Raw genomic sequence first — 26,552 nt, 5'->3', positions numbered from 1 at the left:
TTCATGGCTGTTCATAGTGTCTTGTCTTTAGGGGCGTAGCCATAATTTCAGAAGTGAGGGGGACAGAAATGTCATGTGTGTGTATTACAAACACACACACACACACACACACACACATTTCAGTTTGTGAACAGTAAAATGTATTATGTTTTTAAAGAGATTATAGAAATTAATACTTTCATTTAGCAAGGATGCTTTAAATTGCATGCTTGTCCTGTTTACTTGCTATTAATATACAAAATTTGGATGTATACCCTCTCACAGAGACTCTCAGCCGAACATATTCAGTACAGTATGATTCATGATACAAAAAATAGCCAGGAAATTTAGAAATGTCTTATCCTACATTGAAAATTTTTCCAAAAGAAGTCAAATCATCAAGTTATACATGCCACCACCTACACAGTAATGTCAGACTGGAACAGCTTCTATTATTGGAGTGAAAAGACAGACCCCTTCCCCTCTAAAGTGATCTTCCTTAGGACACTGACATTTTGATGTAGTAGATCTATATTTAATGTGCAGATGAATCTCCAAGGTGTAACCTTTTATTTTTGATGTCCAGGCATTCACAACAGTGGCGTAGCCACGGGTGTGCCAGGGTGTGCCTGTGCCACCCACAGTGGCAGCTGGCAGACCTAAAAATAGATGCAGAATTATTTTTTATAGTCTCAATAAAAAATGTTTACTAAACTTGGGCTATTGTTGTTTACTTAGAAATATATATAGAAACATATATATATTTAACTCAACCCTTTCACGCGTAAATTACAAATATTTTAACTGACCCCTTGTTTCCATGGCGACGCGTCATGATTGTCACGTGACACACCGCAGCCACTAACAGATGTATCGGTATTCGTTTTATTTAATTTTTTATTAAAATATATACACAAACTTGCTTACCATGTCAACTATCTGATATTCCGATTCTTCGTTTAAAAACTTAATGAATTATTTTGATCTATAACGAGATGAGCACTGCAGTTCAGAGTCCTGTCAGCCGGATTTAACCGTACAGCACTTGAATTCCCCAGTTTCTCCCGAAACAAATGAAAGTAAGTGGCTGTTGAACTGGACGAAGAATAGAGTAAACTTTATTGTTCTGCTATGTGTGTCTGATATATGAATAAAACACGTCAGCGAATTACATTTGATTAGATAGTTTTTGCTGCTTCCATAGACATCAGTGTGTATTTTACAAACGACCAATGTATTGTTACTAGTGATTATGTATATTTAAATGTATGAAACCTAAAATAAACATTATGTGGTTGAAAACACTGCATATTAATTGTGATATATGACAAGCGCTGAGTGCGTCGGTCTCTGGCTCAGTGCCAGCCAACGCGCGAAAGCTGTTTGAATCTGGCAGTTCTGTGACGTCACTGAACATTCTAAATCATACTCTCAGGGGCACAGAAATAAGAATCCAATTTATGGTGCAATAATACTAAAAATGTTAAAATGTAATTTACATTTTAAATTATTTTTGTTAAAATATATCTGCCGACATTTGGACTGCCAACCAATCAGCAAACAGCAGCTGACTGCGACCCCAGTAGTCTATATAAACAGATAATTTTTGATTGCACATTGCTAGCTAGCAATATGTCGCAGAGCTCCTTTCTTAATTTTTTTTTAGCAAAGAAACCTTGGCTTGATGGACAGCCGGATACAAGGCCTAACCTTACACCTGATGAGGTTGTTTTTCCCTCCCCAGGCCCAACATCAACAGACAGTGTTTCCAGATTGGAAATGTCCAAGTATCGTACCAGAAGTTCAAAATTATCGTATTTGGAAGAAAATTACATTTAACAATTAACTACATTTTGACACAACCTGCAAATTACCACTAGGAGTATGGTTGGACGGAAACAGTGTGACAAAAATACTATCCCATAATTTCGCACAGTAATCTGACAATAAATGTGGCACACCCAGATTTTCATATGCACACCCAGAGTCTCTTTTCTGGCTACGCTACTGATTCACAATATTAACTAGTGCTTTAACCGAAATCCATGTTTTTGCATTCCTGTTTTCTGAAACTTAGAGATAATGCTGCTGTGTCTTGGCATACTGCCAACCCAAAATATCCAACCATGTATATTGCATATTCTTTCTGGCTTTCAATTATACCTTTTTTAATACCTCCTGTAAATGTCCAGTAACTTATAAGTAAGAGATTACCTAAAAATGCTAATCCTCCTCTTGTCTAAAAGTTTTTCGGGTTTATAATAACAGCTCTTTAGTACTTTAGTAAACAAATCATTATTTACGTAAAACTGGTCAAATTATTAGGGTGCTAATTAACCAAAAACATAACAAACATTTAATATAGCCTACGCTATGACATGACAATGACATTTTCACTATAGCAAACGTACCTAAAAGTGACAGGTTTTTATCTCGCGGTTTCATTATTGTCAAACATAGACTATGCTTCGCCCTAGAAGAGGATGGAGTGAGTGCATACTGATGTGCGATTGAGTCTTAGCTGCTTTTATAGATAACCAGCATGTAGAAATCCCCTATAGTTTTAACGGGCAAATGGATCACCTTGGCGTTTTACTGTAAACCACGTGTTTTGCTATTACCGCTATTCATAATTATAACACCAGTCTCGTTATGAAAAGTGAAAATAAAACCGCGCGGCTGCAAAGATTGTGGGAAAACTAAGGTTTTTTTTCCCTTGTGCGCCTATAAAAAAAAGCATCTGCAGCTTCATCCATTCCATCAGACCAACAACGGAGCTGAACTAAAGCATCTGGCGTTTCTACAAGGTAAGGCAACTGCTATTATGTTATTTTTTTAATGAAAGCAGTTAAGGTAAAGTGCAGCTTTAAACAGAAGTGATTTAAGAATAATAAGAATTCGATTCAAAACTACTTTTTGGAAATTTTAAACCCTCATTCTTAAACAGGTCGTATGACGTTGCTAAAAAGAACATTATTTTGTGTATTTGATGTAATGCAATCAGGGCTGGACTGGTAATGCACTTTTTTTTTGTTTTTTTTTTGCCAATTAAACTCTTTGTGGGTGTTATGTTTTGAGTCCAAACTAACTCAGATGGTCATAAATATATGCCTTTTACGTTGCACAAGGCTTAATTTCTAGGGGAAAAAATGTAAAAAATTAACAATTTAAATAATTAAACAATTTAACTACATGACATTATAATATAAAACTAATAATAAAATGTTCAGAAAAACATCCCTGTTATTGCACAAAGTTCAATTTTTGGATTTACCATTTTATGTGTAGTATATTAATTTAACTTTTAATGTATCCAATAATATAAATCCATTAAACAACAACACTACGGTACCGAATCCAAGTTGTGTTTTTTTGATGAGAGGCTTAATTAAAGCCAGTTTGAAGGTTTTTGGGAAATATCCTAATGACAATGAGCATTTAATAATAGTCAGAAGAGGATCTATGACTTCTGGAAGCACCTCTTTTAGAAGCTTAGATGGAATAAGGTCTAACATACATGTTGTTGGTGGGATCCTCAAATCTGGACCTCGAGATCCACTTTCCTGCAGAGTTTAGCTCTAACCCTAATCAAGAACACCTGAGCATGCTAATCAATGCCAATCAATGACTCTGTGTTCATTAGAAAATCACAAGCAGGTGACTTTGATCAGGGTTGGAGCTAAAATCTGCAGCGCATTGGACCTCCAGGGCAAGATTTGAGGAAGGGGGGTTTAGATGATTTAACAAGTTTATACAATTCTTCCTCTCCTATAGTAGAGAATGAGTGGAACTGTTCCTCAGGGGATCTATATTGCACTGTCTGATGCGATACTATAGCTGACGGCTGAATGGTTACAATTTTATCTCTAATAGTATCGATTTTAGAAGTAAAGTAGTTCAAGTCATTACTGCTGTGATGTTGGGAAATGTCAACACTTGTTGAGACTTTATTTTTCGTTAATTTAGCCACTGTATTGAATAAATACCTGGGGTTATGTTTGTTTTCTTCTAAAAGAGATGAAAAGTAATCAGCTCTAGCAGTTTTTAATGCATTTCTGTAGGATAGGTTACTTTCCCACCAAGCAATACGAAATACCTCTAGTCTTGTTTTCCTCCAGCTGTGCTCCATTTTCCGGGGTGCTCTCTTTGGGGTGCGAGTGTGCTCATGCTGTCTGACTGTTTTCCTTAACCTTCCTTAAGCGTAAAGGAGCGATTGTATTACAATGTTTCTGTTACATCATCAAGTTGTTCTGAGGTTTTGGATATGCTAAGGAATTCGGATACATCAGGAAGATTACTTACAAATGATTTCAACAATAAGTAGGTCCTGAGATGTGTTGTCTAACCCCAATAGAGTTCAGAGTGTCTATAAATGCTGACCCCAATGCATCTTTTTCATTATTGACATGGATATTAAAATCACCAACTATTAAAACTTTATCTGCAGCCAGCACTAACTCAGATGTAAAATCAACAAACTCTTTAATAAAGTCTGTATGGTGCCCTGGTGGCCTACTGCACTGTATATACAGTAGCCAGTAAAAACATCACAGGGGATTTATCATTAACATTTGTTTTTCTGGATAATGTTATATGAAGCACCATTACTTCAAACAAGTTATACTTGAAGCCTGCCCTTTGAGAAATCCTGAAAACATTGTTATATTAGCAATATGAACAAACACGCACTTTTGCATTTAATTTTGAAAACTATATCCTCCGCCATCGTCTTGTCTGTATCACCTCACTCTTCTTGTCATTCAGCTCGACTCACTCTCAAATAAATTAAATAAAAGCCTTTTTAAATTTATAAACAATGAATATAAAGACTTCTCCATAAAGCACATTGATTTGCATCCATCTTTAAAACTCTTTCTACTCATTTATGCTTTTGAATCATAAACATCAAAATCTGTTACATTAAGTAGGCTAGTATTATGTTTTCCTCAAGGCAATGTACAGTATCTATTGTTGCTCTTACACAAATAAAAAAAAAAAAAAGTTTTACAAAATAGAAAAAGTTATATTTCTATAATTTTTTCTTAATTTTGTCTTGATTTTGAGCAGGAACAGGAAAATCATGGCGTCTGCAATCTCAAAATCTACTCAGAGCCTTACCACTGCTGAGGACATGAGGAACCAAACCAAAATTATGATGCAGCCTTAGGGAAGAGTATCTGACTCCAGCACCTCTATCCATAGCCATCCTGGGAGAGTTGGTATTCATCTCATCCGCAACAGATTTCTCTATCAATAAAAATCCCCCAAAAGATGGCTATAAATTCATCAAATACCCTGATTCCTTTCGTGCTTGCCTCATGCAGGTGTGTAACTCTGGCTGGTGGGCATTTAATGAAGCTCATACGAGCATGGATCAGATTCGCCTCCATACTGCCCAAGTTCCAGATTACATGAAAACTGCTGTGAAGATTCTGTTCCAAGGCAATGATGAAGTTGTCAAGTGCATCTTCCTGATCAGCTGGAGAATATCAGAATCATTGCAGATGAATGTCTGAAGTTGTCTGATGCAACTGAAAAGCGTTTCACTGATGTCATCAATATCATTCAAGAGCTGCTGGAAGCATGTGTGAATGGAAAGCACTTCTATGGGGAAGAGATGGAAACAATCAAGAAGAAGCTGGAAGAAAGCAAACTGAGGGAGCAGTCAGCTCAAGAAACCAAGAAAAGGACTGAGAAGGCAGTAAGGGCAATGGAAAAGCAACTGGAAGAGGCTTATGAGAGCTACAAGAAAGCTCTGGATTCTCTCCCTGGTGGATGGAACATGATTGGCATGGATTTGGTTGGTGGGATAACACAGAGCGTTACAGGCCTGATTAATGGACTGGCATATGCTATTATTCACCCAGTGGGAAACGCGTGTTCTGCAACAGTAAAGATAGTTGATACTTGGAGCCACATTAGAGATCAGGAAAGTGAAAGAGATGTGGTTGCTGAAATAAATGCATATAGTAAGTCTGCTGAAATTTTAAAATGTGTCCAGAATATCCAGCAGCTGATGAATGTGGAAAGTGAGGATGATGACATTGACTGGAAAAAATTATACGATCAGAAGAACAAATGTATAGAAAGTGATTTTATAAATAGACAGTTCAAAAGACTCACTGATGATTTGAAGAAAATACCTGACTGCCCAGCTAAGAAACAAGCTCAGAAGTTGTGCAAAAAGGGCATGGAAATATGCAACCAGCTGGAAAAATATGCACCAGATAGCAAATGTGACAAAGACAAAAGCGCTAAAATAATACAAGATGTCTTGGAGCTGATTGAGTCAACTCAAATTTTTGACTGCAAAAGCAAAGACATCACAAATTCTCCAGCCATTGCTCCAACACCTCCAATGATGCATAGAGAAGGAAACAAGTCTGAGAACATGAGTGCTTCTCAGAAGGCCACAGAAAATGCAAGATTCTCCATAGAGCAGAACCGAGCTCAGCTGAACAAGACAAAAGAGACGTATGAAAAGTATGTGGATAACTTTGAGAAGAATCAGAAGGAACTAACTGAAATCCTAGTCACTATGAGAAATTGTGAAGTGAAAGAGATCGACTTCAATACTACCATACAAATGCTGGTCAAAGGAATGGATGCCATGGGGAAAGTGAAGGAACAATGGGAGAAGATGGTTCACTTCTTTCAGATGGTTTCCAACATTGTGAAAACCAGCCTGAGCAAAACTCTCACAAACTTTGTCTCAACATCAGAGAAAACACAAGCCCTGACCTACAATGCAAAGCTCTTCTCAAAAGATCTGCTGTACACTCAAGCCTTCCAAGCCAGTAACATTGCTAGTCTGGTCCATATGATCTCTGCAACATACACAGATGTTTCCAACAAGTACCTGATGGACCGCGTCAGTTCACTGGGCAAACTAATGGGCATGGATACAAGTAAGCCAGAATTTGTCTGTGAGCAACAAAAGCTACGGAACGGCTGTGATGAGGCACAGAAAGGCATCTTAATGCTTGTCCTGAAGAATAAAGACGAGTATGACAAGAAGAGCATCGCAAGACTAGAAAAGATCGATCGAGAGTTGCTTGCCATTCTACCTGCTGCTCCTCCTGAAAAAATGAATAGAATTGAAGAAGCTATCCAAGCTGGATTCAATGAGGAAGAAGAATCATACTACTGAGAGAATCAACAAATTATTTTACAAGCCTGCTAGGTACAAAATAATACTTCCATAGTTAAGAGTAAAGCTTTGCTCTCCAGTAGCATGTTATAGTCAGCTCAGTTTAGATTATAGTATTGTTAATATCCAAAAGTAGTCTTTATAACTGTATAGAATGTATTATCATTTTAATCAACAAACTAAGCAAACATAAACATAAAAACACAAACATGAAAACATGAAACAAACATAATCTGAAGAAGAATCATTTGCTTATATGGATAAGTGTTTGTAGGAGTATCTGCATTAACAGAAGACAACTGACATTGAGATTTTTAACACCCTGTCAAGTTTATGTGTGTACAGAGATATACAGCTAAACTGTACTTTGTTTCTGTGTTTACATTTTCATATCATATAATACAATCATAATAATATTATATGTTCAGCCAGAAAATTATTCTTAAATAATACACTCTGCATGAATATGCATGATCTTTATGGGAAGTGAAAGTGACAGGAAATAATTGCTTTTAATAAATCTGTTTTTGTACTTGTTAGTTAGAAGAAAATATGTCGATTTTTTCCCCAGTTGGCTGTGCATGATTTGTCCTTGAATGAAGATAATGTTAATGCAATTTGTCCATGGAAAGACAATAAAAACAATGCTGCTACTACTCTACTATTCTACTATACTGTATTACAATAGTGCATTACAATTGTAATGTGCATTACAAGTGCATTACATTACAAGTGCATTACAATAGTCCAGTCTAGAGGTCATGAATGCATGAACTAGCTTTTCTCCATCAGAAACAGGTAATATATTTCGTAGCTTGGCAATATTTCTAAGATGGAAGAATGCTGTTTTTTAACAGTTTTCAAAAGACAAGTTGCTGTCTAATATAACATCAATTTTTACTGTAGAGGAAGTAACAGTACATCCATCTAGTTGCAAACTGTAATCTACGAGGTTCTGTGGTTTTTTGGTCCAAATTACATAATGTGCCTTTAACAAAGCTTTACTGGGAAAGTGAACGTTATATTAAAATACTATGCGTATAGGACGATGAAGAAAAGTGTATGCATGTGTTTTAACATACTTAACAATTTAACATACTGAGCACACACAGACAGGCTTTGTGCAAACCAGTCCTTCCTACAAAACGTTCAAAAAGCAGTTTAGAACTGTGTTAAATCTACTACAACCATGCGAAGTAACTTATATTTTGGGGTCCAGCAGTGATTGAAATGGCTGATCTGTCGTACTAGACTGGTGAATGTCATGCTACGAGAATTTGTCAGATCTGATAGGTTCCTTTGCGTCCACTCCACCCTATGCGTCGTGCATAGTCTCTCCTCATTGGCTGATTCCTCTGGAGCCCATCCTCGTTCGATTACTGCAAGCAATGGACGCTCGTGATGTCATATGAGCTCTTGAGTACACGCCCCAACAGATCATGCGCAAAGCATTTCGGTACATGAAGTTTAAAACGAAGCCTTCTGACTGAAACAAATATACAAAAAACTACAATATGATGTATACCTTCGATATTAGGGGCCGTCTCGACTTTTCATACGGCAGGTGAAATAAAACAGAAGTGTGAGTGACAGTAGTCTGAGCAAGGACAGATTCGTGATGGTAAGTCAAAATAAACCTCTTTTTAGTTAATCTCAAATACTATGTAAATGATGTTTAATGCTGCTGTCATAACGAAGCTAGTGACGTTAAAGTTTATGCGATCATGTTTACATTGCTAGTGTGAGAATGTTATTTCCTAAAACTCGATATAATATTTCTTCCGCTGTCACATAATAGCAAACATGCTAAATCAGGCTTTTACTACAGATTAAACCCAATGCATGATCAAAGCGCCACACAGATTTTTATGCATGCAGTGTTTATTTTCAGTTCAGGACAACATATTATTTCCATATTTTTCAAGTCTTAAGTAATCCCTATGCCATATGTTTCTGTTTCTGATTTATGTGTGTGCTCTGTCACTTCAGGGTGACAGCAGGTGTAGTAACGGTGTCCAGCAGAAAGGCAAGATGTTGTCAGATGCTCAGCTCTTCGATTTGGAGTTTCAGAATTTGGTGTCTGAACTTACAGAGCAGGACTTCACTGATCCAGTTCTCTCTGATGCGCTCAACAGACTCCGAGAGGTAGAGTAAACCTCTCCCAGCCTGATTGGAGTGAGGAAATCTGAAGTTTAAACTCTAGAACAGATCTGAAATCATTCTGAAACAACACTCTATTCTATTAATTTTATTATTTGCCTGTTTGGCTTTTCTTTTTGCTTTTGAAATAGTTATAATTTTTCTTTAGGTGCTTCGGTACAATGCTCCTGGAGGCAAGAGAAACCGAGGCTTGTCTGTGATTGGTTCGCTGCGGGAGCTGGTCTCTCCATCTGAACTGCCCCCTGATGAAGTTCACAGAGCCCTTTTGGTTGGATGGTGCATTGAACTGGTGTGTAAAATGTATACTTTTAATATACCTTATGACAACGGTTACTGACAATGCAAGTCAGCTTGCTCGCTGGTGTACAAGATGATTTCAGACTAAATTATTTCAAATGTAGTTTATCAAAGTTTATCATTGCACAAATATCTTGGATGAATTCTATCTGCATTTACACTAACCGTAGCTAGAGATTGACAGAGGAAATAAACCAAACTTTTCAGTCTTAATTTTTCAGACAACGAAACATACTTCCATTTAAAATGTTATGTAATCACTTAAATTACATGTATCAGTATTAAAAAACCAAACTCACACACTTTAATTGTACAGCCTAATTGTACAAAACGTTTGGTTTTCTCCCCAGCTTCAGGCTTTTTTCTTGGTGTCTGATGACATTATGGATGCATCCCTGACAAGAAGGGGTCAACCCTGTTGGTATAAGAAGGTAACTGATTGATTGATTTATGATTGGTTTGAGATATATGCTGATGATACTGTCAAATTACATTACAAGCAGTGAATATTGATACATTTGTTTATGTTATAGTAATATTTCCATTCAATTAGTTTTATTATTTGAGGTGGAATCTTAAACAAAAAACTCGCATATTCTGTGTGGTGATCACAGATGAAATAAATATAGGGATTTTCTATTATGTAACATTTTGTCCTCTTGATATTAAACTTAATCAATATATTATTAATCATCTTCATCATCATAATAATAGTAGAACTCAATTCCACATTTTTATTTCAATACTTTATTTACACAAAAGAATATTGATTATTATTATAATACTTTTACTGTTAAGAACAATCATAATAATCAGTTTCTAGGGTTGACCAAATTATTTTAATTTACAGGACTTTTATAAGTGGAATAGGTATTATATTTGCAAGTATATTATATTCATATATATATATATATATATATATATATATATATATATATTTATATTAATAATAATATATAAATATATGTGGATTACAATATATGTTTTATGTATATAAATGTGTGTATTTGTGTATGTGTTCTTTTATACCAGTGTATATCAGTTGTGTGGATTATTTAATATCTTTGCTAATCTACCTTATGTTTATGTATTTGTAAGGAAGGGATTGGTCTGGATGCCATTAATGATGCTTTTCTCCTGGAGGGGGCGATCTACCGCCTTCTTCGCAGACATTGCAGAGGACAGTGCTACTATGTCCATCTTCTTGAGCTTTTTACTGAGGTAACACACCTACAAGTTTCATTAGTCTGTTACAGCAATGTGCAAACATTTGAATTTATTATTGCTCACTGGCAGCTTGTTTATACAAATGTAAGAAGACTATTATGCAGTTTCTATCACATGATTAACTGCATATAGTTTAATTGATACTGACATACTGTATGTGGGCCGTCTAACACCCGATTTTTTCCCCCAAGACCTCTTTCCAGACAGAGCTGGGTCAAGCTCTAGATCTGATGACCGCACCTCCACACAAAATTGACCTTGATCGCTTCACCATGGAGAGGTGAGAGGGTGTCTATAAGGGTCAGACTCGGACATATTAAATATCATGAAACCTGACAAAACTAAATATAATTTACCAATTCACTATCATTGACTGATTTACAGTGTATTTGCTTCAGGTACAAAGCCATTGTGAAATACAAGACAGCATTCTACTCCTTTTATCTCCCTGTGGCTGCAGCCATGTACATGGTGAGTTTTCCATACAGTACATGTCTTTTATTTTCCGAAATCTAAAGAATTATTTTTGTTATCATTTTTCATTGATTACAGGCTGGGATTGAAAACGAGACCGAACACAACAATGCAAAAACAATTTTACTTGAGATGGGAGAGTTCTTTCAGATACAGGTATTAGGATAATAAAGCAACACTTCTGAAGCCTGAGAGCTATCCGATCTTCTCTGGTTGTAATATCCCAAAGCATTCAGAACATGTTTATCATTGACAGGATGACTACTTGGATTGTTATGGGGACCCCGCAGTGACTGGAAAGATTGGCACGGATATCCAGGACAACAAATGCAGCTGGCTGGTGGTGAGCGCACTGGGCATCATGACACCTGAACAGAGGGCAGAACTAGAGGTGAGAAAATGTGGGACAGTTTCTAAAAGGAAATTATTCCAGAAAGCAACAGTCAGGTGTGGTCAAGTTAACAGGTTTTCCCTCTTTCTTTCAGGCATGTTACGGACAAAGTGATGCTGAAAGTGTTGATCGGGTCAAGGCTTTGTATGATACTCTGGAAATGCCTATCCGTTACCATCAACACGAGGAGGAGAGCTATCGCCGTCTTAAAAAACTCATCCAGCTTCATGCCAAGAATCTGCCTCACGCTGTGTTTCTTAATTTTGCCAAAAAAATATATAAGAGAAACAAATAAGGTGTTGTTCTGAGAAATGAAAGGACTTCACAATTAGTATTCTTAGGCACGCAGACTTGGGACAACTAAAAATGCAGTGAGGGATTTTAGAGGTTGAGTAAATATGGAAATGTTAGGTTTTATCTGCACTTTAAATATACTGTCAAGAGTTTAGTTATTTGTCATAATACAATACAAGAAATACAACAGGCTGATTCAGAGGTCTACTACAAATAGCACACATAAACAACACCTGCCAATGTTTCACTTGGGGGATATATGTGTGTGTGTGTGTGTGTATAAACCATATATTTTCATAAGATTTTTGGATTGTATTTTCAACGTCTTTGGATAAATGAGAAAGAAAAAAGAAAAGCTGTATATATTAAAATAAACATATAACAAAAGAAAATGTATATTCTGAGAATGAGAACCATCAAACCACTGAATAAATGCATATATTCCTTTAAAACAGTTAACTTCAATTAATTGTTTAAGCCCATGCAGAACTCAGTGGATCTTTTTCATGATCCTTCCATTAAAAAAAATTAGTTTTTAATTTGTACTGTACATTTTTACACTATACTAGAATGTGGTCTGGTCTCACAAATCCGATCGTTTATCAGTCCCCATCATTGCTGTAAATTTGGATTGTAGAAAGACGAGCAATGTGCTTTTAATGATGAAATTTTATCATTCTTTTATCATGCACTTTTCTCTGTGTAAAGATGTTTGAATGAGTGTGTGCAAGCAAAGTCGTGTGTGCTCGCCGCTCTCGGTTTGGTCCAGGCAGAGGAGAGATGCTGCTGAGGGGCGTGGTCTCGAGGATGGGATGAGAGAAGAGGGGAGGGGGAGGGCTGGATGACGGAGCGATAGACAGGAGGAAATAGAAGAACGGCGTATAATAATTACAGAGTCATGGCTTGAGCGATGGAATAGAGCTCGAGATCAAGAAGAACGCGTACTTTATATACTTCTGGAAATGAGGTAATTTGTTTCTTATTGAATTGTCTGCTGGATTTTGTACGTTTTGTTTTATTTATTTTTCTGATTAATCTGTTGTTTTGTTTATAAGGTAAGGTATTTTAAGATATATCATGAACAGATACGTTATAATTGAGAAAATTTAGTCTCCAGTATTCACAGAGTACCGTTAATGTCAATGGAGGAGGTGTCATGACATCTTATTAGACGTAATTTTAATACTCTATACATATTTAATAAATTACCGACCGAAAAATAAATAATAGACAACGCCGTCTTAAATTACGAGCAGTTCAAATGTTGTATTGCATTGATTTCAGTCGTGAGTTTATTTACTTCGCGCGCTAGGCCTAGATTTACATCCTCTGTATCCAAGGACATTGGGCGCGAGCAGTGCGTTGCCCACGGTGTTCAACTCTGCAAAAACAGAGTTGGTCATTGCTACGATTTTCTGCTCTACATGCATCACGCAGAGAAAAGGCACAGATTTTGTATGGTAGGATAAAGAGATTTCCGGATATGTTAAGGGTCAGGCTATAATAATTTTGTTATGGGCATGATAATACTTTTTTAGAATATTCTAAATGTAATGTACAAATTCCGCAAATGAATACAAATTTGTTCTTACTTGAGGTCATTATGGTTTGGGTGAATGCAACAAAAGACTGAAAAGATGCTAATCTTTTAATGTAATTAGTAGGCATTTTTCTTTACTTTAAAAAATAGTTATCTTAATAATATTTATATAATATGCCTAAATGAATACTGTTTTATATATAGCATTATTATTAAAATAAAATGTTGCAGTTTCTACGAAGCTGGTGTGTATAATAAGTATGTGTTTCAGTGATAGAATAGTGTATACATTTTTATGCTTGGAAATAATATTATGTTCAATATAAGTCCAGAAGCAACAGAGAAGTGAAACTTTTTTGGTATTTACTGGGTGATGCTAAATTGTGAACAGTTATTTTGTCCCATAGCTCAAGAAAGGTGGTACATTTTTGTGTTTCTAAACAACATCTGTTTTTGTTGATATTTCAGATATTAACTAGATCCAAGATGTGACCCCATATGTTTTCAAACTCCTTAGAAAAACACAAGAATAACAATCAGGACATAAAAACAATCCCACCATGCATCCCTCCTCTCGTCCCTCTGTGGCCCCACGTTCCCGCAGGTTTGTCAGTAGGCGTACGGAGGTAAAACCAAGCCAAGGGGCTAAGAAGGAGGACAAAAACACGAACACAGCATCTTCATCCCCTCGTCGTCTCACTCGGGCACCACCTGAGTCTTCCAGGTTGAAGGGCCCCAGTCAAGGTGCACGAGCACTAGTGGTTAAATCCAAACTGGTGCGGCCACAGAAGAATGGTGCTCACGCAATACCAGCAATCTCAAAACCAAAAAGTGGACACACTGTTTCAAACATAGTCCCAGCTGTGGATCCGAACTGTAATGAGCCCAGCCTACCTTGTCTGTGTTGTGATGGCCATTCACCTCAGGATAGCAACAGCCTTTTTAATCACAACCATAACAACAATAACACTGTAAACATCAGGCAACAAAAGAAGCCGCCAATACCACCACCCCCACAGAAGGAATTGCCAGTTCCAAAAAAAGACATCAAAAAAGATGATAGTAAGCCAGAAGTAAAGCAACCCCATGTCATCCCAGTGGAGGAGAGAGAGGAGGACAATGGCAATGTGGATGAAAAAGAGGGTGGTCAGCTCAAAAATGATGACTGTAGTGTAAATCTGAACGCTAATGTTGACGAGAATGGCAACGGCAATTGTGATGGTAAAGATGGTGAAGATGATGAAGATGAAGACGACGAAGATGATGATACTCTTGTCCCTTCTTGCTGCAACTGTCCAGATTCCATGCTGAACTTCTCCCTTACATCTTTTACTTCATCTTCATCCACATCCATCAGCAGCTGCTCAGATCTGGAGTGTGACTGTCCTGATACATTTTCATTGTCATCCCAGGACCAAGAGGCCACTGAATGTTATCCATCGTCTTGTTCCCTGGACACCAACTGCCCTGCCTTTCAGTCCAGTGTCTTACCATTGGATCTCAACACTTCTGCAAGATCGCCTTGCTCTCCTGATGAAGGCTATCCCTCAGCTCCTTGCTCTCCATGCTCTGACTACATTGAGAGCAAGGGATCAGAAGAAGGAAAATGTATTAAAGTGGATCTCCTCCATTTTTTAGACTCCATAGAAGAGTTGGGAAAAGTGGATCTGTTCTACCGCATTGTTAGGCTGGCACACTGGGAACTGGATGGTGAGCTGATTGTCAGAGATAGGTTGGATCACCAGCAAAAGCTTCAGAGGGTTAACAAAGAGGTGAAATTGGCTTATCTTGTGAAACTTCAGGAGGAAGGTTTAGACTTTGGCGATGAGGATATCACTGGAGTTTTGGATGAAATGGGCAACATTGACATTCCATGGAAGTTGTATAAAAGCAACAAATCAAGTGAATCCCAGGAATTTTCTGATGCAGGGGTAGATATGACAGCCCCTTCTGATCTTGATGAAACCCCTGCCTCGGATTCACTTGCTCCATCGCCATTGGAGCCTCCTCCTCTGCCCCCAAAACCTCCAACGAGGCATGAGAGTGCCCACCCAGAATCACACTCTTACGAGAACATCAGCAGAGATGTTTTCTCTGTCTCATCCACTAATCACACTACTAAATTCTCTACAAGTGTCCCTGTTCCTACCTTGCCTGCATTGTCATCATCACCCCCAGCTTTAAAACCTCCTGCCCTTCCTCCTCCTCCATCACAGCCTGTGCCCTACTTAACCCTAAATACAGACAGACCTGCTCTCACCTCCCCCACACCACCTATTCCTCCTCCAAGAAGACGTCATAAAGCCCGTCTAGAAGCTCAGAGACTTGCTGAGCTTGAAAGAGAAAAGACTCCTCTGTCCCTTCCCCCGCCGATGTCCAGACCTCCTCCATTGCCACCTCCACCTGCGATGTCCTCGCCTCCAACTGTTCCACCTCCACCATCTCTCCCGCAGCCTCCATCTTTTCACGCCCTGGATGTGGAAATCCGAAAGTTGCTTGCGCTAGCAGGCCTCACCCAAGCTGAATTGCTTAAACTTAGTCCTGAGTTGGGTGTTTGTGTAGATATTGTCCTGGAGAACAACCAACAGCCAATTTCTGATGTCTCTCAGATTGGAGAAATCAGTGTAAACAGAATACAGAAGGAAGAAGGAGTAGATAAGGGGTTGCAATCCAGATTGAAAGAAGGATCCAGATTTGGGAAAGACAGGTCTACAGGTGCAAATGAATTACATACTCTCAGTGAAAAAGAAATTTGTAAAGATGAAAAGAAGGAAGCAAACAGGACAACATCCTTCACAGAAATGGCAAGGCGTCGTAAGAGAAATGGTGGACACTGTAATCATAGCTGCAGCTGTGGTTTTGGATCCCCCAACTCATATTACAGCACTGATCTTAGCAATACAAACATCCCAAGTATCAGCTTTGGAAGCTTTGATTATACTTCAATGATTTCAGATACCCCTCCTCCTCCACCTCCACGACCATTGCCCCCTTGTCCACCAATTTCCTCCAATCCTCCAGAACTTCCTCCTCTCAAGTCTTGCACTCTGCCTGCCAATGCATCTCGCCCAGATAGGTTTGACTGGCTGATAGCCTTCACCCCAGATACAGAGTCGCCACCCCTTGAGATGCGAAAATCGTTGAACGATGGCATGTTGCAAAAAGGCCAAGCTTCAACTTCAGGCTCAAAAGTCACAACCTTTAAAGAATTACGCAACAGAAGCAAACAGAGCTCCCAGCCAGCTCCTGTTCAACCAGAACCTGATCCAACTGTTATCACCCCAGACCCTGATTTCCTGTACAACCTCAAATGGAGAAAAGAGAAGATTGATGGGGATGGCTGGGAATATACTTCCCAAGCACAAGCCTCATTTCTTCAGCCGCCACCCACTCCTGCCTCATTGTCTCTCTTTAGGGAAATGTGCCGTCTGAATATACAAGAAGATTGCCCAGCAGAACCCAAAGTGTCCCAGCAAATTGGCTGTTCAGTAAGTGAAGGCAGCCTTAGGACTATTTGTGATGACAGAGATAAAGCTGTTCACACCAAGAAGATGGATGATGAAGACAAAGTGGAAGTTAGGGGAATGGCAGATGGAGCTTGGACTTTGGAAACTGGAACATCAGGTAAAGTTGCATTTCATTAATATAGTTCATGCTTTGTTTTGGAGAGTTCATCCACACAATAAAACTCAGTTTAGCAAATTCAGTGGAATATTAAGGATAAAGTAAAAGAACAGTAGTCTGATGATATGGAAAGTGGTGAGCCAAGATGGGAGTCACGCAGGCAGATGGGTAGATGAATCAGCAGAGCAATACTGGAGGGAATTTCAGAATGCAGCAGGGTTAATGCTGTGTTGTTTCTCATGATGTCACGAAGCCATTAATTATTCATCCTCAGCAGGCTAATTCCTTTTTTCTCTCATCGTCTCTTCCTTCGCCCTGGCTGGCACACATTATGTATCATATTTTCCTTTGTCAACCTTCCTATTTTTTAGTCAGTAGTTTTCTATTTTAGCTATGCTAAATTCAAACATATTGACATTTCAAACTTGAAATGATAATACTATCACAAATAATGTCTCATACAAAAGCAATAATGCACACTCCACACTTCTCTGCCTCTCTCCTCAACCTTGCTTTGTCATTTTTCTGACATGCCTTGTTTCTCCTATTATTAATTTGATACTCTTGTGCTTGTTATTCTCTCATTACATTATTTTTAATTTGCCATTTCTCTTTTGCTCTGCTTCTTTCTGTACTGTTTATCTGCCAAATGGAAAATGCTAATTTGCTTGGATCAGGTTACTTCACTTTTGACTTCAGATATAAATGGTCTCTAAAGTGCCTGTAAACTGAGTAGCAAATTCAATTTATGGAGCCCTCATTTTTGTTTACAAGGTTAGCACATCATACAACTCTGCTAACCTGTGCTTTGGCAATATAAGCCCTATTTATCTTATTCATGGATATTAGTATTAATGAATTAAGCTTTGGTGTTTAGCTCTTGAACTTGTGTACTTTTGCTTTATTTTGTGCTAGTAAATTTTTTTTTTTTTTAATCTTTACACCCTTCATGACTCATATTTCTGGCTGTGTCAGTCAGCTCAAGAACATGACCACATGCTTTTAAGTTTCGAAAAGGTGTGACTCAGACCTTTACACCAATCACAATACAGCAACAGGGAAACAGTAAATGCTGAGTCAAAACTGACTTCATCTGAGAGAGGGAAATATCTGTCAAGTTAAGGTAAAATAGAATGTTTTTATGTGTGTAAATCATAATTCTGTAGTGATATGTACTGTGTGATGAAAATGTACACTTTTTGACTGACTGGGAACTCAGTTCACTGCAAAAAATGGCTTATCTTACTCTTATCTTACTTAGTATTTTTGTCTGGTTTCTATTCAATATATATTACAATTCTTAAATCAAGATACTTTTACTAGATAAGCCAAATGACTTAAGATATTTAGTTAAGTGATTAAGTGCATTTTGCTTAAAACAAGAAAAATTATCTGCCATTATCTGCACTGGCAGATAATTTTACTTGTTTTAAAGGGTTAGTTCACCCAAAAATCTAAATTATGTCATAAATGACTCACCCTCATGTCGTTCCAAACCCGTGAGACCTCCGTTCATCTTTGGAACACAGTTTAAGATATTTTAGATTTAGTCCGAGAGCTTTCTGTTCCTCCATTGAAGCTGTGTGTATGGTCTACTGTCCATGTCCAGAAAGGTAAGAAAAACATCATCAAAGTAGTCCATGTGACATCAGAGGGTCAGTTAGAATTTGTTGAAGCATCGAAAATACATTTTGGTCCAAAAATAGCAAAAACTACGACTTTATTCAGCATTATCTTCTCTTCCGGGTCTGTTGTGAGCGCGTTCACTGCAGTTTTGTGATATCCGGTTAGCGAACAAATGATTCGGTGTAACCGGATCTTTTTGAACCAGTTCACCAAATCGAACTGAATCATTTTAAATGGTTCACATCTCCAATACGCATTAATCCACAAATTACTTAAGCTGTTAACTTTTTTAATGTGGCTGACACTCCCTCTGAGTTCAAACAAACCAACATCCCGGAGTAATTCATTTACTCAAACAGTACACTGACTGAACTGCTGTGAAGAGAGAACTGAAGATGAACACCGAGCCAAGCCAGATAACAAACAAAAGATTGGCTCGTTCACATGGACTACTTGGATGATGTTTTTCTTACCTTTCTGGACATGGACAGTATACCGTACACACAGTTTCAATGGAGGGACAGAGAGCTCTCGGACTAAATCTAAAATATCTTAAACTGTGTTCCGAAGATAAACAGAGGTCTCACGGGTTTGGAACGACATGAGGGTGAGTCATTTATGACATAATTTAGATTTTTGGGTGAACTAACCCTTTAAGCAAAATGCACTTAATTTAGTTTTTATCCCCTTGAAAACAAGACTAAATATCTTGAGTCATTTGGCTTATCTTGATTAAAGAATTGTAAGATATTTTGACTAGAAACAGACAAAACTGCTAACTACTTTTCAGACAAAACTGCTAAGTAGGTTAAGCCATTTTTTGCAGTGTTGGATGGTTCAATTTTATAACAAATAATCAGCATAATCAATTGAAATTCAACATGCTATCTACTGATAAGAATCAGAAGGTATTTTAGATCTGAAAGAGCTTATTTTCCAGACAGTTAGGCCTTGTAGCTTGTATTTCATGGAAAGGTTGCCATTGCAGATGAAATGTGATCCTAGTGCAGCTCCTTGCGAGATCCTAGACAGAGACTGCTTTCCTGCACACGGTCAAATGTTTAGAGATCATATAAAGTGCTATTAGGCTTTGCATACCATATGCTGAAAATTTCAGTTTTTGTATGTGTGTTTGGTTGCTTTAGTCAAAAATATTATATACATGTTTCTTATTTACTTATTTAATCTAAAATAGTTATTGTATTATTAATCTCAAAATTTTCGCATCTTTAGACAATGAGTTATACTGTACATATTTCCCCATGCACTATGGCATGTTGTGCTGTGTTCTAATGTTTGTATGATTATTGTTTATTATTTACACAGAAAATACTCTTTACATACAGCATATTGAATGTTTGAAGGAGTTCTCTTTCATCTGTTTCATCATAAGTGCATTCTTTCGTCTTCTAAATGACACTAACATTTTTTCCATTCTCTCTTTTTCTCCCTCTTTCTTCACTGTTTGCTGTTTTACCATTCTTCCCATCCTTTCGATTCTCAAACTCCTCCATTGTTATACTCTCATAATTCTTCACCCATAATAACTGTAAAAGTGTCCTCACCTCCCCTGTCCCTCTCCTTGACCTCACCTTATTACCTGCACTCTGCTCCCCTGTCCCAGTTTTACCACATTGACACTAACAGGGATCGTGCCGTGACCCATTGTGAAGGTTCTGTAAACCCGTTATGCATAGATTCCACTTTTGACTGCAGCAAAGATGACTATACTGACTCCCTGTTCTGTGCAGGCCCAGAAAACAATAAGTTATTGTTCTGTAAACAAGAAAATGATCTCAATGGTAACATGGATTCCCTGTACCACCGCTGTAATCATGCTGACAGCTTCCTAGACTCCTTATACATCTGTAGCCATGATCTTGACAGCACAAAAAACAGCTTCTGTCCACATAACAGTGGAGTCGATTCAATCAGAAATGATGAATTACTTTACAGTGATGCCAGATACACAAGAAGCAGCCTAAAGCTGTTCACTGACCCCGAACCACCAACTGACATTAACACTCTCACTGAGGGCGACATAACGCCGTACAAAAACATTGACATGCAGATGTACATAGCTATGCGAAACCTTAAAAATCGGAGCTATGCGAACAAAAACAGTTATAAAAATGTCGACTCGCTGTTTGATTTGAACTCAGACAACATTGAAGACTCAAAACCACCAATCATCCCATTTTTTGACCACAACAGCAATGAAAACACAGCACAGAACAAACAGCAGCTTGTATCTTTCCCTGCTTACTACCTGTATCACCCTAAAAACTGCCCCTTGCATAAAGGTGCCCCCCCACGGCTTTCCCCTGTAGGAGCGATCTCGCCTCCTCACAGGTCCGGGCCTCCAGTTCCAGGCACAGATGTTGCCCGTCTCTGTTCACCCCTGTTCCCCCGCAGTCACACCCTTCCTGCTCTTGCCGCCCCCCTTTACTACCCTTACCTGTACACACCCCCTGTTCAAGCCCCTCTGCGGGAGCCATCGGTCCCCATACTTCACTCTCAGCTGAGTCCACCACCGCTCACTTTGAGTAAGAGATCAGTGCATTCTCATTTCTCTCACTTTCCTTCACTTCTTTCCACTTTCTTTGATTGTAAAACACCATGTCTGTTTGTCGCTGTGTCTCCATTCATATCCTGTGGATATTGTAGCACTGTCTGTGTCTGTGACTGTGAAATATGTGGTTGTCTGTTGCATGATGGCATCAGAACCTTACAAATGATTGTATTTTTTATTTTTTACTGGTCAATTGTTTGTTAATTTTTTGTTTGCTTGAAATATTTGATTATAAATTATGTAAGTTAATTATTTTATATTAAATTTGCTCTCATTTAAATTATTTGAAAATTAATTTGTGTTTACGACTGTACAATATTGAATTACATTTTTAAAAAAATGTTAATTAATTATTTGATATGCTTTATTTTATTTTATTTCTTACCCCTGACAATTACCGTATATTTTTGTTGATTTTAAAGGCATTGGTGTTTATTTTTTTATGCTGCTCAGCATGTTTTGCTTTCGCATGTGACAAGCCCAAATATGTCAAACCAAGTCCAAATATGACTGAAATGAATAAATATCTTTCATATTTTATTCATTATTTGTATCAGATCTATACACGTTCCTCACGAGCTGCTGTCATGTACTGCACTGGATTGGCTCAAGATCAACTGTAATACATTTTCTTCTGTTAATCGAGTTTATAACCGCACCCTGCTGTCTTTGCCTCCTAATAGCTGTTCGCAGCTTCTCATTTGACGGCTCTGAGCAGAAGAATGCGGCCTGGATAAGAGAAGATGTGAGGCCCTCGCTAAGTGCTGAAGGGCTGTCTTCTGCCTGCCTGCAAGAAAAGAAAAGTAATACAGTATAGTACATCTCGGAAACCTTAGGTCTGTATTTGTCTTTATTTTTCATTTGTAAATAATTATTGACATTTGATACGTTTTGTCTCACAGTTCTTGTCAATTCTGTCAGCGTGGCAGTGGAAGCCATTTTGGCTCAGTTCAGTTCGTCCAGGACTGTTGTACAGAAGGTCAGTTTTGCACAAACGTTTGTTCTCAAACTTGGCATCTGAAACTCCACGTTAGCTTAATAAAAACATTCCCACAAAAAAGGAAAATTGAACATTAAGAGAATAGTAAACCGTACCTGTTTTTTCCCCTCTCTCCATGCCACTTCCATGCACTTGGCTTATCTCTTCCTTTTTTCTTTCTCCAGTTTTACTCAGTAGATGAGGTACTTCAAAGTTCATAAACATGAGCTTTGCAAATAACTTATTTTCACACTAACCTCATGCACCTTTCACCTCTTTCACCTACTTTCACAATCCCTCTCTCTAACTCTATTATTTATTTTAAACACTTCATATATCCTTTTTTCTCCATTGCTTTGCAAATTTTTTATTTGTTCTCTCTGTCTCTCACCCCCTCTTGTCTGCCTATCTTCCATTGCACTTTTGTGACCTCTGTTGACAGACTCTTTCTGGAGACAGCAGTGTAAATCCCTGTCTGGGTCGTCTGGTACTGCAGTACCTTTGCCCAGCCCTGCGTAACCTGCTCTCTGATGGACTCAAGCCCCACCAGAGTGACCTAATTGCAGGCAGGAGGCCAAATTCAACCTGGAGATTGGTTCAGGCCTCCACCAAACCAGGTATAAGACATCTGGACATGGCATGCTAGACAATTACCTTTATTTTTCTCTCTCCATCTTTCATTCTTTCGTTTCGTTCTTTTATTTTCTGGCACCATGAATCCCTGGAGCATTGACTCACCCATCTCTGTCATACTTCCAGTCTTTAAATATTCCTTGGTTTTCTCCCTCAGTATTTTTTTTTTGCTGCTCATATTCATTGTCTTAAGTTTTCTGTAGCTTTAGCAGGATTTCAAGATTTCAATACTTTGTTCATCATTGTACACATTCCATGGTCTCTGTTGCATTTCCTTGCATTTCATAATCAATAGTTTGCGTGTAAAAATCATCATTTATTGTGGTTCTTTAGGCCCGAGCTCACAGGCTTTGCACAACCTTCAGACTAAAGTAGCAGGGCTTCCCCAGCTCAAGCAGAGCAGACACAAGTTCAACGCATTCCTGTTTGGCCTTCTCAAGTAAGCCACAACTTTCCTTGGCCCATCTAAAAACTGATTTTATTGACAAGATATTGATTGTCTCCCTTTTCTTTTTATTCTCCATTGATTTATTCTTTTTATCTGTCTGTGTCTGTCATGAAGTGTCAAGCTCCTGGATTACTGGCTTTCACATCTGCAGTCCTGCAGTGGTAAGTGTTCATATTTACTGTTGTTCTCCAGTTATCCTGGCTGGATGATCCATCGCAAACTGGTTTTTGGGACAATGGCAGCTAGTGGACTATCTTGGACTGCCAACAACCAATTACTGACTTATATAACCAGCTTTAGGTGATCAAGCAAGATTCAACCAGCTTTAAACCGCTAATGACAAGGTTAGAATAGCTAACATGTTTCTAAACATAATTATCAGCCCATACTGGATTTTACAACATACTGAACAATATCAAACCCAGCTTTCCTAAGACTGCTGTCAATCTTGTTAAACAAACTGAGTGTACAAACAAAATACAGTAATAATTTTATATATAATACATGTAAAAGGCAAATGCAACTTTTACTCACTAAAATGTAATTATGTACATTTATTTGATATCCCATAATGAATATAATTTATTAAGCGTCATAATAGTAGATCTGTTTTAACCCCAGTGATGCTTTTATAATTAAAATATATATGAATATACATTTTTATCAGAATGTTTATCTTTGTATTTTCCTTTTCCTCACTCCCACAGATGTGTTGGAGACATATTACCGCCCCACTTCCTTCATGCGTCTCTCACTAACTTCCTGCAAGCCTCTTTTTGAGGAGCTTCTCCTCCTTCTGCAGCCTCTCTCTCTTCTGACCTTTAACCTCGACCTGCTGTTTCAGCATCACCACCTTGACCCCTCCTCCCCAACTCTCACCCCAGCCAGTCACACATCTGAGATATATAGCCCACCGAATGAAGACTTCAGCTTCCACTTGTCACCCAAGGGGCTTTTCCGAGGAAGTAGCCATCATCTTGGAAGCGTGTTAGAGAACGACCATGGCAGTTTGGGTTTAGATCTCCAATCAGGTCTCGCCAGTCACATTCTTGATCTGTCAGCCTATCGGAATCCAATTTCGCTGTCGTCAGGTGACACCAAGGAGGAAGCCAGTCTGCCGCTATCATGGTTTAAAGCAAGTGAGATCTCCATACCTCTGAATGCCGGAAGCCTTTCCCAGCAGGCAGGCCAGGCTCTTCAGCAAGGCTGGGGTGCAGTAGTGCGTTTTGGGGAGCGTTTAGGGCAGAACTTTGGTTTGGCCACAAGCACAGAGGATGATAAAAGTCCAAACTCACCAGGAGACTTCAAACCTGGCTTCTCGCTGAATCCAAAAAGTCCAGAAGAAAACAGGCAGCAACCAAGAGACGATCTTTCCTTGAAAGATAGTGGAGCTGCTGTTCCCTGGGGTCTGGGACGGCTCTTTGGAGCTTCTAAGAGCCCAAACAACCCACCAGCAAGCAGGTTTGATGTTGTTTTTTTAAAATGTCAGTTTAGTGTATTATTTAGTATGTTTTGTATGGTTTATTTATGTGATGTATCTATTTATCTTCTTTCATACTATAGGCGCCCATCTCAGTGGCTCTCCCCAGGCGCATCCGTCCTTTCTCGCATAGTGAATCTTGGCCAGGGTTCTCCGCCTGAGGAGAGAGAGCCCCAGAGAGGCAAAGATAAGGAGGAAAATGAGAAGGAAGAGATAAATGAAAACAGAGATCAGCCAAAGCCCCTGAGGTAATGTTTCTGTTAGATTATTCATATTCCTAACAGATTTACATTTATGCTTTTTATAAGATAAGTTTAGACCTTTTATGGTAAAAAATAAAGTGCTTTTGAAGGGCTTGTGATTATTTAGATCAATGACACAGTCTTCATTTTGTCTATTAGTTTATTCAGAAATACAAAAATAAATAAATAAAAATAAAAAAATCATAGATTCATCTATGACAGTTAAATATGTTGACCCATAAAGCAATCTCTGAAAAGTCTCTGAAGCTTTTGCTATCAGCAATATGCTGAGTCTTGTGTTCTGGTTCATCAGGATGGTCCGAACTCTGTGTGACCACACAGGCGCTGGAGCAGAGCTGAGCTTCAGGAAGGGGGAGGAGCTTGTCCTGTTGGGAGGCGTGGCCCATGACTGGATTCGATGTCGTCAAGGTCACAAGGAAGGCCTTGTTCCCATTGGTTATGCTTCACTTATCATGTGACTTATCTTTGATATTGCCTGTATGTTTGTGTGAAAGAATATCAGGGGATAATGTATAAGGAAAAAGACCATATATACAGTAGATGTAGTTATTAGTAGCCCTGTTACATGTTTATCTGTTCATCTCTGACTCTCGTTGCCTGGTTTGTGACGTCTGGAATATTTTCTGTGATATATAGGAAACTGTATAAATCTTAAATATATATTTAGATTTGACAAAGATAGATAGACAGATAAACAATAGAAATGGGTAATGAATAACAATCAAGTTAAAAATAGTGTATTTATTATTAGGTGTTGCCATAACAATCAGCTCACACAGAATCTTACTTAAAAAGCTCAGTGCAAAGTTACGTATATTCGTAAAATAGCATTTCATTATAGTTTTAAGTCTAATAAACTACCAATATGCATATGCAACTTATTTTCATCTGAAACTGTGTGAAAAACCCCTTCAATTTTTGACCATATCATCAGCCCATGGCAAGCACCTCTTCATTATTGCAAAGGCATGAGTTTTGGTTATTTTTGGGCTGCGTTAACAGATAAATGACAGATTTACTCCAGTTAACTCTTAAAGTTATTATGCAATTAATGTTTTATTTTTATTGAACTGTTTATTATAAGAAATTACTGGCTAATCAGTGTAAAAACTAACTGCTTGACAATTTAAAGAATTGCTGGTCTAACTGAAAGTAGACTCAAACCTGGTCTAAAGCAAGGCAATATTTTTTCTTTGCTATTTAACCCCTTGGTATTGCCTGAAGATGCCCTTATATACACCCTTTTATTATCTCACTTACCAAGAAAAACATATTCTGTTTGAAAACCGACATTATTATTCTCTTATCGTTTTTATTTTAACTCTCAATAATAACAGTCAGTATTCGAGTGGTAGTGTGTAGATGATTCTTTTCTATGTCATACAGTGTGATGGCTACTGTGGTAAGATCTGTAT

General features: G+C 38.1%; 2 protein-coding genes and 1 pseudogene across 4 annotated transcripts; all 3 read left to right on the top strand.

The window, feature by feature from the left end:
• Positions 1–2,718: 2,718 nt before the first annotated feature.
• On the top strand, positions 2,719–7,565 carry LOC113116335 (uncharacterized; annotated as a pseudogene).
• A 1,046-nt stretch (positions 7,566–8,611) lies between these two features.
• fdps (farnesyl diphosphate synthase (farnesyl pyrophosphate synthetase, dimethylallyltranstransferase, geranyltranstransferase)) lies at positions 8,612–12,463 on the top strand. The gene is made up of 10 exons (XM_026284429.1): positions 8,612–8,750; positions 9,119–9,274; positions 9,438–9,578; positions 9,937–10,017; positions 10,685–10,807; positions 11,005–11,093; positions 11,212–11,284; positions 11,366–11,443; positions 11,544–11,678; positions 11,773–12,463. The coding sequence occupies exons 1-10, from the start codon at positions 8,748–8,750 to the stop codon at positions 11,971–11,973; spliced, it is 1,080 nt and encodes a 359-aa protein (XP_026140214.1). The 5' UTR covers positions 8,612–8,747; the 3' UTR covers positions 11,974–12,463.
• Positions 12,464–12,795: 332 nt separating this feature from the next.
• Positions 12,796–26,290, top strand: rusc1 (RUN and SH3 domain containing 1). Of its 3 annotated transcripts, XM_026284426.1 has the most exons (12): positions 12,796–12,939; positions 13,981–17,136; positions 20,319–21,308; positions 22,018–22,137; positions 22,237–22,313; positions 22,499–22,516; positions 22,756–22,930; positions 23,280–23,385; positions 23,509–23,555; positions 24,102–24,855; positions 24,958–25,122; positions 25,430–26,290. In XM_026284426.1, exons 2-12 carry the CDS (start codon positions 14,073–14,075, stop codon positions 25,593–25,595), a joined length of 5,682 nt encoding a protein of 1,893 aa, XP_026140211.1. In that variant the 5' UTR covers positions 12,796–12,939; positions 13,981–14,072; the 3' UTR covers positions 25,596–26,290. The 3 variants fall into 3 exon arrangements, with proteins under 3 accessions (XP_026140211.1, XP_026140212.1, XP_026140213.1); XM_026284427.1 differs by lacking the exon at positions 22,499–22,516; XM_026284428.1 differs by lacking the exon at positions 20,319–21,308 and having other exon boundaries at positions 25,430–26,289.
• Positions 26,291–26,552: the final 262 nt, after the last annotated feature.

The sequence above is a fragment of the Carassius auratus genome, chromosome 16 (assembly GCF_003368295.1).
Source record: "Carassius auratus strain Wakin chromosome 16, ASM336829v1, whole genome shotgun sequence".
Classification (NCBI taxonomy): Eukaryota; Metazoa; Chordata; class Actinopteri; order Cypriniformes; family Cyprinidae; genus Carassius; species Carassius auratus.
Note: the sequence above shows the minus strand (reverse complement) of the source record. Positions and strands in the feature narration are given on the sequence as shown.